The sequence below is a fragment of the Aulonocara stuartgranti genome (assembly GCF_965226115.1).
Source record: "Aulonocara stuartgranti genome assembly, chromosome: 7".
NCBI classification, from domain to species: domain Eukaryota; kingdom Metazoa; phylum Chordata; class Actinopteri; order Cichliformes; family Cichlidae; genus Aulonocara; species Aulonocara stuartgranti.
Genome location: NC_138945.1, coordinates 10,972,419 through 10,991,484, shown reverse-complemented (window position 1 = coordinate 10,991,484; position 19,066 = coordinate 10,972,419). Strand labels below are relative to the sequence as shown.

The 19,066-nt window shown below is 41.1% G+C and overlaps 2 protein-coding genes across 3 annotated transcripts in view; both read left to right on the top strand.

The window, feature by feature from the left end:
* Positions 1 to 5: 5 nt before the first annotated feature.
* Positions 6 to 14,124, top strand: uba2 (ubiquitin-like modifier activating enzyme 2). The gene is made up of 17 exons (XM_082540530.1): positions 6 to 254; positions 2,909 to 2,992; positions 3,103 to 3,173; positions 3,279 to 3,343; positions 3,434 to 3,534; positions 3,740 to 3,861; positions 5,486 to 5,553; positions 5,715 to 5,836; positions 6,213 to 6,312; positions 6,789 to 6,940; positions 8,665 to 8,758; positions 8,929 to 9,041; positions 9,467 to 9,622; positions 10,313 to 10,409; positions 11,039 to 11,144; positions 11,249 to 11,391; positions 12,813 to 14,124. Exons 1-17 carry the CDS (start codon positions 114 to 116, stop codon positions 13,016 to 13,018), a joined length of 1,941 nt encoding a protein of 646 aa, XP_082396656.1. The 5' UTR covers positions 6 to 113; the 3' UTR covers positions 13,019 to 14,124.
* A 2,591-nt stretch (positions 14,125 to 16,715) lies between these two features.
* Positions 16,716 to 19,066, top strand: part of ca5a (carbonic anhydrase Va) — a 28,881-nt gene continuing 26,530 nt past the window's right edge. Inside the window, exons 1-2 of one of the 2 annotated variants that reach the window (XM_082540542.1) lie at positions 16,716 to 16,935; positions 17,088 to 17,203. In XM_082540542.1, the coding sequence (XP_082396668.1) occupies position 17,203 (1 nt within the window). In that variant the 5' untranslated portion in view covers positions 16,716 to 16,935; positions 17,088 to 17,202. Of the gene's footprint in view, positions 16,936 to 17,039; positions 17,204 to 19,066 lie in introns of both variants that reach the window. The other variant, XM_082540540.1, reaches the window with a different exon arrangement.

Here is a 19,066-nt window from a genome sequence, read left to right as displayed (position 1 = left end):
TTCTCACAAAAGAAAAAGTGTGTGACCCGGAAGTGGGTGGGTCTTGGGTTGTGTAGAAGAAGAAGCTAACAGCTAGCCTCCGGGAGCTGCAGGTTCTGTCTTTAGCCATCAACATGGTCCAACTTGTGGGTTCCCTCCGAAAAGAGCTGGCTGATTCCATCTCCACCTGCAAGGTCCTGGTAGTGGGAGCAGGAGGGATCGGCTGCGAGCTGCTGAAGAACCTTGTACTCACCGGCTTCAAAAACATCGAAGTGGTCCGTCCCGTTCACGCTGTTTGTTTGTGTGGCTGTGTCTTTGGTAGCTAGCCGGCTAGCATGCTAACTGGTTCTTTGTGCTGCAATGAGTGTGTCAAGAGGAGACGTGTGGGCTCAGGCTAATTGCTGAGACGTGGCATTCAAAGATGAGCTGTATTACTATCTCGCTGGTGGTTTGTTAACACCGCGTGAACAGCGTCAAATGGACCGGCAAGGATATCTATCTGTGAGGGTGGAAAAAAGTCGAACAAGATCGTAGCGATGTAGCCGGGATATTTGGCGCCATTATCACTGCTAAGTTAGCCAGTCAACTTCTTTGTAAGGACACCGCGGGCTGTGTGCCACCATGGAGGTGCTTAGACATCTCCGTGCTTAGCCATGGACGGTGTATTATAGGGAAAAAACATCCTCACTGTATCTATCAACGCAAAACGCTCAGTTTCTTTATTCATAGAATGTATGTGCGTGCTGGTTGGGGGCTGAGCGTGAGGAGTTCACGGGTGCTCAGAAAGTGCTGTTAAATTGTGTATTAAATTCTCCCTTACGTACTGTGTGGTTTAGAGCCAAGGACCCCCCCCCCCCCTTTGTGTCTGTACCATTTCATTTTTTTAACTGCAGAATGCATAAATGGCCAATCTGACATTAATAAATAGAGGCTTTAAATTTCACAACACTGGTAGGAGGAAAAAACACCAAGCACACTGTATTGTCATCACACTGTTGTACCTAAGATATAACACAACCACCACATTGATTTAAGAAATGTGTTACTGAAAATGGAAATGGCAAGAGCACTTTGGAACTGTTGAGATTTATTATGTATAACAATTAGAGCTTACTTCTATATCAACTACCAGTTATTATATTATTAAGTTGTTATTAATTAACACTTCGGGCACTTAACCATACGTTCTTTGGGCATCATAATCTATACACTTAAAACTCTTTACCAACCTCAAATCAATGGTCAGTTTAGAATAATAAATTAACATAATGTGCATATCTTTTCACTGTGAAGCCAGAGTGAACAGCAAGAGCATGCAAACTTAACACACAGTCACCTCAGCCAGAAGCCTGCATGCTGTGAGGGGACATTTCTAACTACTGCATTACTGTGCCTATTACAGATCTTATATGTGTCAGGGCACCCTCTGACCTCTGTTTCTTTTGTCACTGTCCATAGAGTAGTGGTTTACACATTTGCCTGACAAGCAATAGATCTGATCAAATGATGTGCATTGACCCACTGTGGCAACCCTTTGTGAATAAGAGAGTACCCAAAAGTAGGTTTTGGTGTTTTGAGGGTCCTACATGACCTCGGCAAGTGCCATTCTCTTCAGGAAGCTGGGTAAATGTAGTGGGAACGCAGACATTTCCTTTTCACAGTGACAAGGTCTGCGTTGAACTTTGTCACCATTGAGGGTCTGTGAGGCTTCTGGTTTTCAAACTAGAGAGTGATGTCTCAAGTTTGCTCCTATTCCTTATTCTGTTCTTGTTAGAAGCAGTTTGCACTGGTTACGCTATTGTATTTCTTTATTTAATTATTATATTTTTGGTAACATTATAATTGATACAACCAAATAAGAACCTGCAGATTGATTTCAGATTTGCTTACCCCTCTCTTGAGTGTAGTGTCCTGTATTTGGGGGACATTTGAGAATGACATTGACATGATAAGCTAGAAAAGTCAGGAGTGTCTAGTTTGTCTCAGTAAACTCTTGATGACATTGTTTGAGCCTGTGCTCGCCTTCTCTCTTATCCTGCTGGTATCAGTCTCCCAGAGTCAAACATGAGACTGCGTGCATTTAATGTCTGCAGCCAAAATAACCGGCGCTGCAGTATTTTATTTATGAAAGTAGAATCCATCCTGTCTGTCCTCGCTCTTTACATAAACAGTTTCATTTTTTTTGTCATCTGGCATCCACCACAGACTTCATTAGTTAAGGCTACTACAGCCTCTCCCTCTTAAAAAGGGTCAACGACAGGTCGTAAAGTCTTCTGGTTATCTTTTACTTTACTGTCATCATCTCAGTGGTACCTGCAAACACCCTGTGTGAGGTTTTTTTGCTGCTTGTGCCTGTAATCCTGTAGCAGTTAACCAGCTACTGTTTAAATAATTTAATTAACCTCTTGGCTAGAATTGAGATAACATTGTGAAACTTTTATTTGTCACCGACTGAATTAGCAGCAGTGCTATACACACAGAACACTCTGTCTCACCCTCTCCCTATCATCCCCTTCTCTCACACCAACCTTGTGCAAAACCTTCTCTGCAGTCTTCCTCTCACCTGCCTGGCAGCTCAATATTCAGCATCCTTTGTCCAATATATCCATATCTATCTATTCCTGCATATGTCCAAACTATCTCAGTCTTGCCTCTCTAACTTTGTATCCAAACGCAGCACATAGAAAACACATTAATGCAAATCTAGAACAATTAAAATGCAGTAAAATAGTTATATGAAAAGAAAGACGTTCAGCAGAGAATTACTTGTTTCTCTTGGTGTTTAAAATGCTCGTGCAGTCCTCTGATTGTCGCACTGACTTACCCCTGTTTGTTGTGACCTAGCAGGCGTTTCTGTTCAAACAAATAGAAAAGTGTTTGATTGTTGGATTGGACTCGACTGACTTTACAACCCTGTTGATTTTGGCAGATTGACTTGGACACAATTGATGTCAGCAACCTGAACCGTCAGTTCCTCTTTCAGAAGAAGCATGTAGGCAAGTCTAAAGCACAGGTATGTAACTCACCTCTGGTCCTGCAGGCTGCAGAGTTCTGTCTGAGCTGCTATTTTAAACGTCCTCTGTGCACTTTATACATCCGTCCCTTACTCTTGTTGTCTTGTAGGTGGCCAAAGAGAGCGCCTTGCAGTTCTGCCCCAGTGCCAACATCACTGCATACCACGACAGCATCATGAAGCACGTTTCTTTCTCTTTTTTTTTCACAGTTTGGTCAGTCTGAGGTTAGCTCCTTCAAGAATGTACTGATGTGGGACTGACCGTGGTTTGTTTTTTCCTTAACAGCCCTGAATACAACGTGGAGTTCTTCAGAAAATTCATGCTTGTGATGAACGCCCTGGATAACAGAGGTACCCTCGTCTTACAGCATTACCGAAATATCTTCTTTTACTGCTAACGCTTTCAAATGAGGTAAATAAAACCACGTGTTGCCTCCCCAGCTGCCCGTAACCATGTCAACAGGATGTGTTTGGCAGCTGATATCCCTCTGATAGAGAGTGGCACTGCTGGATACCTGGGACAGGTCACGGTCATCAAGAAGGTAGCACTGATATTTTTTCACACAGAGAACCAACAATTTGGCTGCATGTCTTTAAGCTCTTTTTACATTGTGTGTAAGGTAGCCAAGAACCCAAAGGGAAATGGGGGTCAGACTAAAATTCATCAAGGGCCTTGATTTTGATCTGTGCTGCAGATTTTTGAGCAAGGGCGGTGAACATGTCTCTTCTCTGCTGCTTCTTACCCAGGGAATGACAGAGTGCTACGAGTGCCAGCCGAAACCAGCACAGAAGACCTTCCCAGGATGCACCATAAGAAACACACCATCTGAGCCCATTCACTGCATCGTCTGGGCCAAATATCTCTTCAAGTAAGCCGTGTTCTTTTTACGCATGCATTCTTGGGCTTCAAGTTACATTTGATTGCAGTCTGCGTATTAGTTTAGCAAATATTAGTGGCTTTTGCCAGGCTTGATCTTGCAGGAAGAGGACAGGTTAGGTGAAAAACACATCATGAAATGTGATCCCACTGTGCCTCACTACCTCTAAATCCGGTTGTTCAGTGATGACACGACGAATCCTACTTCCGGGTCTAAAGTAGTCTGCGTTTAATATGGCTTTTGTGTTGTTAACATGTTTAATGTTATGTATTTTCTTCTATTTTATCTCAAAAAGCTCCTAAAACAGTCAGTGATCCCTGTTGACCTCCCTCGGCTTTTATTTACCGCTAATCATTTATTTAAGCTCAGTTTTTAAAACCTTAGGATGGAACTACAGCCCAGCCCATGCAGCAGCATGAATGACTAACCTCGTATTGTGGATGGATTATCTCAGTTGTTCTCCTGGCTGAAGTTTGGTCCTTTTACAGCATCCTGCCATGCAATTACATTTGTTCCTGACCACCGAGAACACTCACGTTAACTTTTATCGAGTGGAAAAAAAGTTAGCTTGTTTATATTATGCTAACATAGCTGTGTCGCTAGCGGTCACGTAGCACATCATTATATACCAGCTAGCCAAACTTCAGTAACCCTACAAACGTCACTGCTGTTTAGTTTTCTGTCTTCATTTATGCTGGAAGTGATAACAGAGCTGTACGTTTTAATTTGTTTCCAAAACCCCGCAGTCAGGACATACTATATTGTATTTAGATAGAAGCTAGCGAGCTAACTCCCTGCTAACTTCTAACTCCGTTAAATGTCATAAATTCCGTTTTCATGGATGCCTGGATGTTAAAGATGAAAGACTTTAGACAGTTTTTCAACTCTCAGTAATGCCACAGTGATCGTTTGATATATGGAGCTGCAGCGGAGTTTAGACCCAGACACGGCTAGTGACGTCAGACTGAACAATCGGATATTTTCTGCATGATCTGATCACTTTCTTCATGCAGTTTTTGACACACGCGGTTTTATCTTCTTTTTTCCAGTTAAGACTGGACGTAGAGTAGAGTGTGATCTTGATTAAACTGTTCCTGCACGTGTATGAAAATTACTACATTCAGTTTCATTTATATAGCACCAAATCACAACAACAGTTGCCCATAAAGTGCTTTATACTGTAAGATAAAGAGCCTACAATAATACAGAGAAAACCCAATAATCAGACGACCCACTATAAGCAAGCAGCTGGCAACAGTGTGAAGGAAAAACTAAATTTTAACAGGAAGTATCCTCCAGTGGAATCAGGCTCAAGGAGGGGCAGCCTTCTGCTGTGACCATCTGGGAGTAAGGGGATGGAGACAGAAAGCTGGAGGCTCTGCCTCCCACACAAATATCTGAGGGACCAAAAGTAAATCAGCAGTCTGAGAACAAAGTGCACTGTTGGAGTGACTCAGTGCTATGAGGTCTTACGATTAGATGGGACCTCGTCAGTTGTTAATCACTAATCTAGATATGACCATTTCTAAACCATCAGATGATCTTTCAGAATCATCAGCGGATAATAGGCTGTGTGATGATGTCATCTTCTGTTGTTTGTATGTTGCCACTACAGTCAACTGTTTGGAGAAGAAGATGCAGATCAAGAGGTGTCGCCGGACACAGCGGACCCAGAGGCTGCATGTAAGTGAGAGAGAGAGTGGCATTAATGTGGATTCACAATTTTGAATTCCCTGTTTTGGTTTTTGCGGGGATCCTTTTTGATTGTTTGGTCACACAGCAGGATGAATATTAACGTAGGTTAAAATTAATTGCTGTGTAAAAGCTGTGAATTCGGTTAAAAGGGAATCCCGAAGAGACGGCGGCTCGTGCCACCGCTTCAGATAAGGATGGGGACATCAAGCGTGTTTCCACCAAGGAATGGGCTCGATCCACCGGATATGATTCTGTCAAACTCTTCAATAAGGTAATAAATAAGCAAGCGAGTATAAATGGGATGGGCACGAGATGTTGAGTAGACTGGTGGTTGCCCTTGCTATTCGACGTATTTGAACGTTAGATTAATGAGGAAAGGAATTAATGGTTTCATATTACACCCGAAGTACACAGTTTGCTTGGCAAATATTTGTTTGTTTTCTTTTAGACTAGTTAAATTTCAAGTTTTTTTCCCCTCTCCTTTAAAAACTAGCAGATTATTCGTCAAGAACACAACCGTTGAAGAAGCGATCATTCTGTCCTTATGTGGGCTGCAGAAAATGTTGAGAATCCTAGAGTTTAGTCATTTAGCATAGCATCACCACGGACGTAGAGTAGTTGTTTATGATTGCTCCTTTTTTTTCCAGCTGTTCAAAGATGACATCATGTACCTTCTGACCATGGACAAGTTATGGAAGAAGAGGAAAGCTCCTACACCTTTAGACTGGCACCAGCTAGAGAACAGTGGTATGTCCTTTATGCACGCGGAGCTTAAGCCCATCCAGGCTTTCAGCATCACCTGGCGTTACCTGTGCTCGCGCATGTGTGTTTAGGGGCCATATTTCAACTTGTTTGAGTCAGGAAGACTGAGAAAAGAACTCGAAATATTTTAAATTGTGAGTTTATTACTTGTGTATAAGTTTTACTTCTGAACATGTCCAGCTTCTTTTTGTTGGGAAGATACTGAGCTGCACATTAGCTGTAAGTTTAAACGAAGCAAATATTTTTTGTGTCCTCACAAACATAACAAAAGCACATGACACATGTAATAAAGAACAGCTGTTTGCACAGCGTGCAGCCTGTGGAGGAATTTACTTATGTTTACAGTTCGCTTACACAAGGAACATAACTGCGAGATGTCAGATTTATATTAATTATAAAAAGGGTCACTGCTTTAAAGGCTTCATTAACCACAATATTGTGTGCCTTTCTCTTGGCTTTAGAGTGTCCTAAGGAGGGGACTCCAGCTTCAGGTCTGAAGGACCAGCAGGTTCTGGATGTTTGGGGTTACTGCCAGCTGTTCCAGCACAGCGTGGAGACGCTCCGCTCACAGCTGCAGGAAAAGGGCGAGGGTGCTGAGCTGGTCTGGGATAAGGTAAAGACAAGACGTTCTTGTGAATTAGTTTTTCACTTGATTTTTCCATATAAAAATGGTGGATGCTTGTATGAAACATGCCCACAGCTTTGAAAATGAGGTCAGACTGCTCTGGATACTCAGTCTTTGTTTTTTCTACTCTGTATCATGTCAATGAGAGTGGCTATCCGTAATCCCAGGAAAATAGTTCTGGCAGTACACACAAAAGCCCAACAAACCTACTGTTCAAATCTATTTTTGTGTAGTGTGAGCCAGTCAGAAGTAAGTTGGCTTGAAGGAAGAGGAGCTAAAATTGTTTTAGTCAATGAAGTAGATGATTATTCATGCAAAGCTACTCTACAGTCCAAAAATATGGTGTTGGAAATGAGCTTAACGGGACCTATGAGCATAATTGAGTGTAATATTTTTTAAAATGCTCAAACATACAATGTAGCCAGTGCTTTAAATAAATGACACAGTATGACTGTATTGCAGAAACAATAAAGATGTATTAAGACAATGAATGAAAATTGGTGGACATAAAACAGCCCATGCACTCAGTGGAGTATGCGTTGTGAGTGTAGTGCTGCACTCTGCTGGCTGCCAGAATAAGTACACATTATAATAGTCAACCCTGGTCGCTGAGCTTCACTTGTTGGGCAGGTTTCATTTGGTATGTTAGTATAGTAATTGTACTTTGTACATTCATCTGAATGGCTTTGCAAACTGACAGCCAGCAGATACAATGTTACTCCAGTAGAAAGTTGCTCCAGATGTAATGAAATGCTGCACACAGATGATGAATACCTGCCTCCAATGCTGGGTCATATCATACCGTTCACGGTAATACCGGTATAATGTTGTTTGTTTTCATACGCACATGCCAGAAAAAGCACAGCGGCGAAGGAGAATGAGAAGGGTGAAAGTGGATCGTTGAATGAAACGGATGAACCAGAATTGTTTTGTAAAAATGCTGCAACTTCAGTGGTGTGGAACTGGTTTAGCTTTCATCCGTCAGATACACAACAAAGCACTATTTTTGGTAGCACATGCTAGCGGACCTTCGTTATTACCGTGGTTTATGGAAAATACGGCACACTTAAAATCAATCCTTTGATTTTTCTGAAAATCGACAGTGCCCCTTATAATCCCGTGTGCCTTATGTATGAATTCTGGTTGTGTTTACTGACCTCGAAATGAGTTTATGTGGTACACGGCGCTCGAAAATCTGTCAAATGTTTTAGTACGACTTTGCTGAGCTACGAACCCGCACCGCTTGATGGATTGTCGGAGCACTATGACTATCGTAGGTAGGAGCCTCGCGGAGTGATACGTAATGAGCTTCAACATAATATTACCGTATTGTGTGTATATAACCTTTTTTGTTATTTGTTATCTGCTTTGTGGCAGTTTTGTGATATTATACATGGTTATGCTGAGGATATGTTGGCCAATTTCCACTGGAAATGCCTTTTTGGTTAAACTGTCTGCAAGAAATTTGGATTTGCACTGTTAAATTTTTATATAACTTTAATGCACATAAAAAACAGCTGCTTGTTTAAGTGAAAATACATTGATTTTTTTTTTTTTTGCACTAATAACGTTGTGGAGTTGTAAAGTATTTTGTGTAGTGTCAATTATATCGTCAGTTATATCGTTATCGCAAATTTTCAAATGTATATCGTGATAAATATTTTTGGTCCTATCACCCTGCTCTACCTGTCTCCCTCTCCTCTTCCTGTCAGGATGACCCTCCAGCCATGGACTTCGTTACTGCAGCAGCCAACCTGCGTATGCACATCTTCAGTATGAACATGAAAAGTCGCTTTGATGTCAAGTGTAAGTCACGCACAAAGGCTACAAAACAGTCATGTCAGAGTTTTTATTCACAAATCAGTACCAAAAATCTAAATGCGTTTTGCACCTGTGCATGTGCAATGACAATAAAGTTGAATTCTATTCAATTCTATTCTATTCTATTCTAAATGTGTTTGTTAATTTCTCTTCAGCAATGGCAGGTAACATCATCCCAGCTATTGCCACAACCAATGCTGTCATCGCTGGACTCATCGTGCTGGAGGGGCTCAAGATTTTATCTGGGGAACTGGAATCCTGTCGCACGGTCAGTTTGCTGTTATCTGTTTTAGCAGTGGATCATATATGACTCTTGACACTTGTGTACCTACTGCCTTTGGCTTCAGATGCCAAATTTAATGCACACTGTTAGATGAAAATGCCTTAGCATTTTGTCCAACCCACAGGTGGTAATAGACCAGTATGTTCACCCTCCTAAAAGGTGTGATTTGCTAAAGCAACCTAGAATGGGGGAGTATATTTAAGTGTAATGTTGAAAAATATTGTCAAATATTTGTTCTGACTTTATGCCTGCATATTTTTGTTATTGTCCTGTGCAACTTTCATACACAAGCAACAAAGAGCAGCCTAGTTTTTTATGTTAAGAGCCACTACACCAGAGTTTGTCATAACTAGAATACGGCTCCTATAATAAGCCTCTTTTTATGTCCATCTTATTTTTTCTTGCATCAGATCTTCCTGAACAAGTGCCCCAATCTCAGGAAGAAGCTGCTGGTCCCCTGCGTGCTAGACCCGCCCAGCGCTAACTGCTACGTCTGCGCCAGCAAACCTGAAGTCACGGTCAAACTCAACGTGCACAAAACCATGGTGCTCACTCTGCAAGACAAGGTAATGTTACAGCACGTCCAGTATCGAAGACGATGTCATTAATTGGTAAAATTCCTGAGCATCGCTTATCCTGTCAGACACCTTTCCTTTGCCTTGTTCAGACTGCACCAGTTTCCAGTATCGACTGTGTCAGTTTATGCTTTTGTAGAATCGTAAAATCTTGCCGTGACAGATTACACCTTGTCCCACTGATGAATCTTTCCCGGTGCTTAAAGTTTTTGGTCCCAGAAATCTGGTTAGAGTCAGTTCAATTACATCTAGCAGGTTAAGTGCATTTGTAGGTAATGGGGAAAAGCCTCTAACTAAAGAGCTCCAGTACCTTAATTCACTGCCTCCATTGTAATTCACTGGCCCATAGAAATATGACATATGGAATGTGACATGTCTTTGTGATATCTTAAAACGATCAACTGTTGAGCAAGACTCACATTTTTCTTCCTGAACTGAAGCTCATAAATGTGCTAGTGAGAGTGTATTACTGCTCAGTAAACACTGCTTTTAATAATCAGTTAATCAAGTGCATATGATTATCAGCGCCTGGCTGCTACTATACTGTAATTCCTATGAAAGCAGTAAGGATGTATTTAGTTTTACATGGGATTGTAAAGCGTCACAAAAATGTCATTTTTTTTCATGACAGGATGTTGTTTTACTTACTTTTTACTTTGTGTTCCTTGTCTTTCTGTGCAGATTGTGAAGGAGAGGTTTGGTATGGTGGCTCCAGACGTTCAGATAGAAGATGGAAAGGGAACCATCCTCATTTCCTCAGAGGAAGGAGAGACGGAGGGTAAGGAAGAAGGGGGCGGGGGGGATGTAAGACTTTAAGCTTTGACCGGGGGCTTTTAGAGGATAGAGGAAAAGGCAAGGCAGAGAAGAAAAGATGAAAATGATGGTTGTAATCACATCTCAAAGGAGATCTAGAGAGAGATGGTAAAAAGGAAAGACTGGATGGACAGACCAAAAGAAGAGGGACAGGCAAGAGTAAGATCATTTACCCACAAGACAGGAGTGCAAAATAAAACGTACCAGACAATGATGCTAAAGATAATATCTGCCTATAGAGATATAGATGGGAGTTGTTTTTCATTTAGTGCAAGTGGAAAGTGTCCATATGGACAGAAGAGGGTGCTCTAATAGCATTTGTCAGGATGTCTGTAGGTAAAAGTCATTCCAGGGCAAAAACAGAAACGCCTCAGTTAGTCGGCTGGATCTCCGTTTTAATTTGTAACAGCTTTAATGATAAAACTGATACAGTGTTTGAAAGGAGTATAATAACTTTTTTATAGTAGGAATTAATTTAACTACTAACAGTTAGTTAGTAGTTGGTAGTTAAATTATGAAATTGTGTTATTTACGGTCTTTATAGGTTCAAGAATGCATTCTCCTTACATTTATACTTATTCTTTCTCTTCACAGGCAACAACAACAAATTTCTTTCTGATTTTGGGATCCGTAACGGCAGCCGGCTCCAAGCTGACGACTTCCTCCAAGACTACACACTCCTCATTAATGTCCTGCACGTGTATGTACCTGTGTGCATGAACGCATGAATGAAATTCACAGTTTACAGTCAGCCTCTCTAAGGGACCAAAGCTGAAAAGTGTGTGCATCTCTCCTTATTGGCAGTGAGGACCTAGAGCGGGATGTGGAATTCGAGGTAGTAGGTGAGGCCCCAGATAAGGCTCCACCCCCTCAGACTAACCAAGAGGAGGTTAACAGCATCACCAACGGCAACAAGGACTCCGCCCAGCCGTCAACATCCTCTAAAGGTCAGCATCGTAGTGGTCACGATGCTAATGCCATGACTGGAGGCGTTAACATACAGTCTTGTAAAAATGATAATAAAGTGACGCCCTCTGGAACTGCTGTGGACATTTTCAGTACGTTTATCCTCCTACAGAAAAGCCTACAGATACAGATTTCAGAAATATGTTAGTCCAAATCAAGACAAATATTAATAGTGTGACATTTGGAGAAGCCAAAAGTTCTTTGAAGGAAAATCGGAATCTGACGGTGGGAAATTTGACCAGTTTATTCAAAATTGCCTCAGTTTGGGGATCCTTCGGGGTTTTCCATTGCGCTGTCATTATCTGTATGCTTTTCAACATTTTGATGAGATTCTCAGCTTCAACTTATTCATTGCATAAGCTTTGGTTTCCTCTTTTTGAGTTGGTCCTTGGTGGTCCACTGACTTCTGGGTGTTTGTCTCGCAGCAAGGCTGCTAAGCAACCCCAAACAGTAACATTTCCACCACCATGACTCACAGTTGGCATGAGGGTGTTTTCCTGAAAACACACATTCAGCATGCCCATCACTGTGATGGCCAAACAACTCTTGAGTTTCTTCGTCTAGAGCACATCTTTGCCTACATGTACACTATTTTTGTGCTCTAAAAGCTCACCTCACATTCATGTTACATTTCTGCTGTCCTTTTGTAATTATATATACACTTTGACACAAGCAGTTAGAAGAGACTTAGTTCTGTGTCAGAAGTTGAGCTCTCAAGCCGATAGGTGTGCTCAACAGATCAGTCCTGAATAAGCTGGCAGTTGTGGAGGTTTGGCAAAAAGACCAACCAAGGGTCAGTGTCACTACTGTACTGTAAATCTGTGATGGATTAGTTTTACTTTAAAATAATCACGCACACAAACACACATTCTAAAAATGACTATATAAGCTTATTTTAACAAGAAAGAAAGAAATGATAGTATAAATAAAAATGAGCACTTAAGTGTCCCTCTTATCAGCTCCATCGAATGGAAAGTTTTTTTTGTTTGTTTGTTTCAATAGTTTTTTGGGGCGTTCCAGGCTTTGTTGAGACAGGCCAGTGGAGAGAGCGCTGGGGCAATCCCAGCCTCTGCATTAGTCTTATTGAAAATGGGTTTTCTCCTTAACACAGCGAGCTAAGCCAGTGCAGCAAAAACTAGGCCCTATTGGAGCACTATCCACTTGCAGCACTGCATAATGTGAGAGCTGTGTCCTGCTCCAGACTTTAGGGTAACCGCTGCAGTAATTAGTGAATATAAGTGGACATATTTTAGCTGAACAACCAAAATAAATGGCTTGGTTTTCTTTTTTACTTTTTTCTACTATTTATCTTGTTTTTGAGCACTACGGTCTAAAAGGGCAATCGTTGTTTGTTCTCTGTTGTGCAAATAAACCTGTATCGTTTCTTCTTCTTCGATCTCAGCTCCGTCAGAGGATGACGACATCATGATAGTCGACTCTGATGAGGAGGATGGGGCGGCTTCCAGCTCAGCAGCAGCAGCAGCGACGGGTGGCACAAAGAGGAAGCACTCAGACGCCGAAACTGGCGAGACCTCCACCAAGCGCCCACGGACAGACCAATCGGCAGGCGACAACAATGACGACGATGACATAATCGCTCTGGACTAACTCCCCTCCCTTTCTCCTGAGGGACTGCAAACTCTTTGACTGCTCGTAATTTTGACTCGAGACAGACAGTAGGTTTAAATAAAACACCTCCTTCATGAAGAACCGTTTACAACCCGGGCTTCTCTTTCAACAGTTTCCCCCCCAAATGTGTTTGTGCTTTGGTACTCCCTCCACTCTCTGACATGATGCTGTAAATAGATCCTACAATATATCCTACGGGGGGGGGGGGAGAAAAAGTTTTGACGAAAAAAAATACATAGACTTCCTGTTATGTCACTTCTACTTCTCTTGTTGGTTAAATAAACAAAAAGTGCATTTTTTTTGTATTTTTTTATAAATGTACTGTATTTCTCATGCTACACAAGTCAGGGTGTTTTTGTGCTTTGATGTCAAGTTTCAAAGGAATAAGATTTAAAAAACCAAAACATTTTCTTGGGTTGTAATATTGATCTCAGTTTTTGTGAAGATGGGGACAGAGGGGTTAGGGGGGCAGGTTGTGCTGAATCAGTCTGGGTGGGTGTGGACAGGGGCTGGCCTGTAGGTGCTGTTGACGTCTGTCAGCAGGTCAGTAAAGCACAGAGGCACTGATGGCAAGTTTGTGCCAAGGGGTGTTTGTTAGCTACCTCTTTTCTAGAACTGACATGTTTAGGCTCCAAGAAGGTAAACATGCCCTCCATCACTTCATCGCAGTGAGGTGTCCAGCTCTTAGAGAACAAGTTACACGAACAGCCACGGAGACGAGACAACACACCTCCCTGGGGAAATGGCAATGACTGAACTGTACACTTTTTAAAGGCAGTAGTAATTCAATGTTAAACATGTTACAGTTTTATTTTTCTTGGCTCTGTTTGAGTCTAGAAACGGTTAAAAAACAGAGCAGCAGTTTGTCCTGTTTGATGCTGCAGAGGTTAAACTAGGTTGTCTGGCAGCAGTGTCCTGCACTTAAATAACGTGAGAGCCACGGGCACTTCATGACCTGCTGTCTTCTCCCGTCTAACCCTTGTGTTGATGTCCATAATTTCATGTTTTATTGTGATCTGACTTATTGAAAAGCTATGAGAGCCCTTTGGACCAATTTGATGAAGATAATAAACTCAAAAATTGCAGATGCTTCCTGTTTTGTCAGGTCTTTGTGTCCATGTGAATCTGTTGCCTTCTGGTAATGGAAACCCTGATTGGGGAAAGTATATCTGAAATAGACCAGGAGGTTTTCTGTGGTTGAACACTTCATATGTGTAGGGTTTAGAAAGATCATTAAACCAACACAACAGCACAGAAGATGTCGGGAGGGATTTCAGGAAATGAGAGGCCAGTTTTTTGAGACTCTGGCATCGACCAGGAGTGGACTCCCTGAACTGGACAAGTGTATGAAAACAGATGGGAGTTTGTATGACAAGCAGGATTTAGACAACTTTTTAAAGCAGCTGACTCTCTATGTGTCAATAAACACATCCATGAAAGTCTCTGACAAGTTTGATACGAAATTACCAAACTAAACAAATGCTAAAACTGAGGAAATTTCTTCTTTATTAAGGATATTTTGTATTTTTCTTTAGTTTACTGAGTTCATAACATAATTTATTTAGGGTTTTGGGTTTTTTTGGGTTTTTTTTCAAAAGTCCAGGTTTTACTTTGCATTTTTCGCATCTAGTTGTACTTCTTTACATCTAGTTTTTAGTTTTAGGGCAATAAAATTCAGTTCAGTTTGATTTGTATAACACCTTGAGGCAGCTTGTGATTTGGTGCTATATAAATAAAATTGAATTGAACTGAATCTTAGTTAACTATGATAACCATGTTGCCTGAGTTGGTTGTATTAGCGATATAACCTCTCAATGGCTTCATACAGACCCAAGTGAAGGAAACACTTGCAGGGATGTCCGGCACATATTCTGACATCATCAACTGAAACTTTGGCTGTGATAATATGAGATCCATAATTCTAATATGGATCTCATATTCTATTCTAATGGTGGTCAGAGGGCCCGGTGGCGCCAGGGTCCGGCAGCCTCGCCTCTGTCAATGCGCCCCAGGGTGGCTGTGACTACAATGTAGCTTGCCATCACCAGTGTGTGAATGTGTGTGTGAAGTAAAGCGCTATACAGATACAGGCCATTTATAGAAAAAAATGCAAACTGCCATTTGGAATAAAAGAAATTAAATAAACAGATTGTAGCTTTTTACCCTTCCCTCATTCCAGGATATGCGCTAAATACTCACAGTGTCTTTAAAGAATGAGATATGCATGAGCCAAATTCCTGTGATGCAAAACAGAGACTAGACTTTACTATAAACAGTTTTAAGAAAATGTAGCGTGATTAGGTTAAATGTCACTGTTTCCAGTAGAAAATTAAGATAAGAATATGAAAATGTAGGATAAAAAAGAAATACTAAATAATAATATGTGTTGCTTATATAGTATGATTTGTTGATAGGGATAAATTATTTTAAACTAGACTTTAAAGAGAACTATGGCTAACAAATAGAGAGATTGGACATTTATATGTGTACAGGAAGCCTAAAGGTTCACTGCTCCATGATTCAAGAGACAGAAAATAAAGTCAATAAAATGTACAAGTATTCTATATGAGCTGAAAGCTCAGACCTTACACTGCTCTAAATGCTCAGTTTCAAACATCTTTTTCCACTCTTGGCTCTGTATGATGTCAGTGAGAGGACATCTCTAATCCCCAATCACAGAGTTGTTGCAAGGAAAGCTCAAAACAACACCATTCAGGCACACTGATGTTCGTGCTGTGTGGTTTGGTGCATTTTAAGTGGGGTTTGTGTGCAGGAACCATGAATACAGTCGCAATCGCTGAGGTGGTGGCACGGAAGGTCCTTGTAAGCCTCATGGATGTGTAAACATAGCAGCTTCCCCTGTTAGTATTAACATTCACATGCGGAAACCTGTCTGCCCGCACTTGATCTTTGACCTTTTAGAAGTAAAACTTCATCACTTAATTTTATTCAATTAATCATGCATTAAATGGTTTTTTTGGGGGGGGGGTTTAATAACTGGTGCATTAATCCTTAAGTAATGACCTAAATCATGCTTGGTCAGTGACCTTTGACTTGACTCCCACCTCATGAATGTTTGTGCCAGGTTTGAACATATTCCCCCAAAGGTTATTATCTTAAAATGTTGAAATAATCACTCACAATTTAGGATAAAAACTCAAAATCTTAGATTTTAAATCCAAATGTTAAAATAATAACTCAAAATTTTTTTCTTATGGATGGAAAAAAGAAACATTTATCTATTTACAATTGGTGTCAGAAACAAGCCACCATACAAAACAGCGCAACTTAAAAATTCAAAGAGCTTCTTTGTTGATTGTTCTTGTTAATATAGACTTGATGTGTAGTTTAGTATAGTTTTACATTTATATAAATATAAATATTATAATATAAAACTTCATCAAACAACTACCCGATGAAGGTTTTTCGTACTGAAACGATAATAGCAGTAAGAAAGAAAGTGAATTATATTGAATTGTTTTGTGGATATAAAACTCGGAGGCTGAAAAAAATTACACTTTTCCAGAATCTTAAGAAACCAAAACAATAAATTTTCAAAGGGAAGCTCAAAGATATAAGTAATTTTATCCCAGAAAAATTTCCTCACGTAATGTTATTTACTCAAAGGGGGCTGTACTTCCTCTCGACGTCATCGTGCACGTTAACGCCCATCGAAGGACGTCGCTGATTGGTCCGCTCTACACCCCCTCCCCAGCCGACCTCTCTAGCGCAAACGACAACCCTGTTATCGGTTATCGAAGGTGTGCGCCGAGAACAAGTGTGTTTAACCGTGTTGTTCTGGTGCTATTGCTTCACTGTAAAGCCTAGTAGAGTCTTGTTTGCTTTCTGCGGTCACAATTTGAATGTGTGTTGTTTCCCCCGACTTCAGAAAAACGGTAGGAGGGCACGGGAGGAGGAGGGAAGCCAGCCGATATATTGTTTTCGGCAGGCTAGCTAACTTTAGGAGAGTGTAAAAGCTAACGACTCGACTCGTTTGCAGGGAAGCAGGTAACTCGGTTAAAATGATGACTTTCTCGGCTCTGGTTAGACCTCTGGCTTCACAGATTCACCGACAGCTCGCCAGACAAGCCAGGAGTCACCGGATAACGCCTGTCAGAGGATGTAACCTGACTGCGTGCTCAAGCAAATATGTGCTGTCTCAGAGTGAGTACTTTTATTTATAAGGCATGTGTGGTAACGTTGGTCATTGTCACACAGATTATCTCTGCAGCCCTCACTGTGTGTGTGTGTGTGTGTGTGTGTGTGTCAGCTCGGCAGTGGTCGGCTTGTTTCATTCATTGCGGCTGACACACAGCATCGTTTGTTGGTCACTTTTGTTTTCATGCCACAGCAGCGCGGGGAGCTGTGCAAACCTGGAGCTGGACTTTGATCATCCCTGGATTTCGATCAGTCGCCTCTCTGGTGACTCGGCAGTGTTCAGACTCCAGGTTTTCCAAACACCTATTGATAACCGCTGATCGGTGTGCCCCACACCGGGGCCCTTTGACGCCCTTTGACCTATATACCTTCTACTTGTATGCACTTTATGTCATACTAAAGAAATTTCGCCTTAATCGCCGTTTCCACTGTGCATATCCTTATTGAGAGCACATAAAAATTAAAAAAATTGTCACGTGTTACATTACAGTATGTACTTGTGCTCCTGGCAGATGTGTGACATGAAACATTCGCATGTTTCACAACTAATGAGTCACCACCTTTTATTTTCATGAGACCACAGACTTTCTGAACCACTCAAGCTTGTCTGAGCAGTTTTAATAATTTCACTAACACGCCCTGGTAATGTCAGTATTGCCTTGTTTGCTGTCTCCAGCCAAGTACAAGAGTCAACATTGAAAAATGCAGTATATTGGCGAAAGTAATTGCTCGATTGCCTTAACATGCATATAAACTTGAATGACATCTCATTATTAATTCATAAGGTTTAATATGATGTCAGCCCACCTTTGGAAGCTATAGCAGCTTAAACTCTTCTGGGTAGGCTTTCTACAATATTTAGAATTATTTATTGTAATTTCTGATGTTGGCCTGACTCGCAGTCTCCACTCTATTTTCTGTTTTGTATATATTTCTCCTGTTTGTTATTTATTTCAGCTGTCTTACTTTTTATAGTTAGTAGGTGACCTGTGCTATAGTCACAAATAAAAGGTTTTCTGGGCATTTACTAAGAGAGGCTATGAATCAGTATGGACATGAACATGCTTTATTTTTAAATTTGTCAAAATACTTAAAAGTATTAAATCTATCAAATTCACGTGACTGTACTTCTCATCAGAGGTGTGGACTCGAGTCACATGACTTGGACTCGAGTCAGACTCGAGTCATTAATTTTATGACTTTAGACTTGACTTGAAAAAATGTTCTAAGACTTGTGACTTGACTTGGACTTTTACACCAATGACTTGGGACTTGAATTGGACTTGAACCGGTTTACTTGAAAAGACTTGATATTTTACCCCAAATATAAAATTTAACACGCATATTATATGGAGATTGAAAATGTGACGTCATTCACGGGTAGAACCGCAAAGGATTCTGGGAACTCGTGGCAAGCGGTACTAGCGCACGCAGGCTTTCAATTAAAATCAGTCACACAGCGATAAAAAGAAACACAAAAATGTCAAGAAGCTGTTGTATTATTAACTGCAATAGCCGGTCGCATGACAGCCACGGAAAGCCGACGGGTAAAGAGATCGGTTGTTATCGGATTACGTCGTGGAAGAGAAATTGTTCGAGCCATGTTTCCGAAGTAACAAAGAGGCGACTGGATTGCAGCCATTCAAAGATCAAATATAACGTCCTAGAACACTCCAGCTCACAGGTTAGTCTGCTCCAAGCATTTACACAAAGGTCAGTCTGCTGTTGTAGTTAATGCGTCATTTTTCTTAACATAATTGGTGATATAGGTTACAAGCAAGTCTGGCGCTGAACAGAAATTGTCGCGCTATGCTCCTTTATTTATTGTGCATAAATAGTAAATTGTCCTGACACAATATTGCGTTTCGC

Coding starts and splice junctions, on each gene's coding strand:
- uba2 (XM_082540530.1), top strand. CDS start 114: ATGGTCCAACTTGTGGGTTCCCTCCGAAAAGAGCTGGCTGATTCCATC. Junction 5,837..6,212: donor CTGTCAAACTCTTCAATAAG/GTAATAAATAAG, acceptor TTTTTTTTCCAG/CTGTTCAAAGATGACATCAT. Junction 11,392..12,812: donor GCCGTCAACATCCTCTAAAG/GTCAGCATCGTA, acceptor CTTCGATCTCAG/CTCCGTCAGAGGATGACGAC.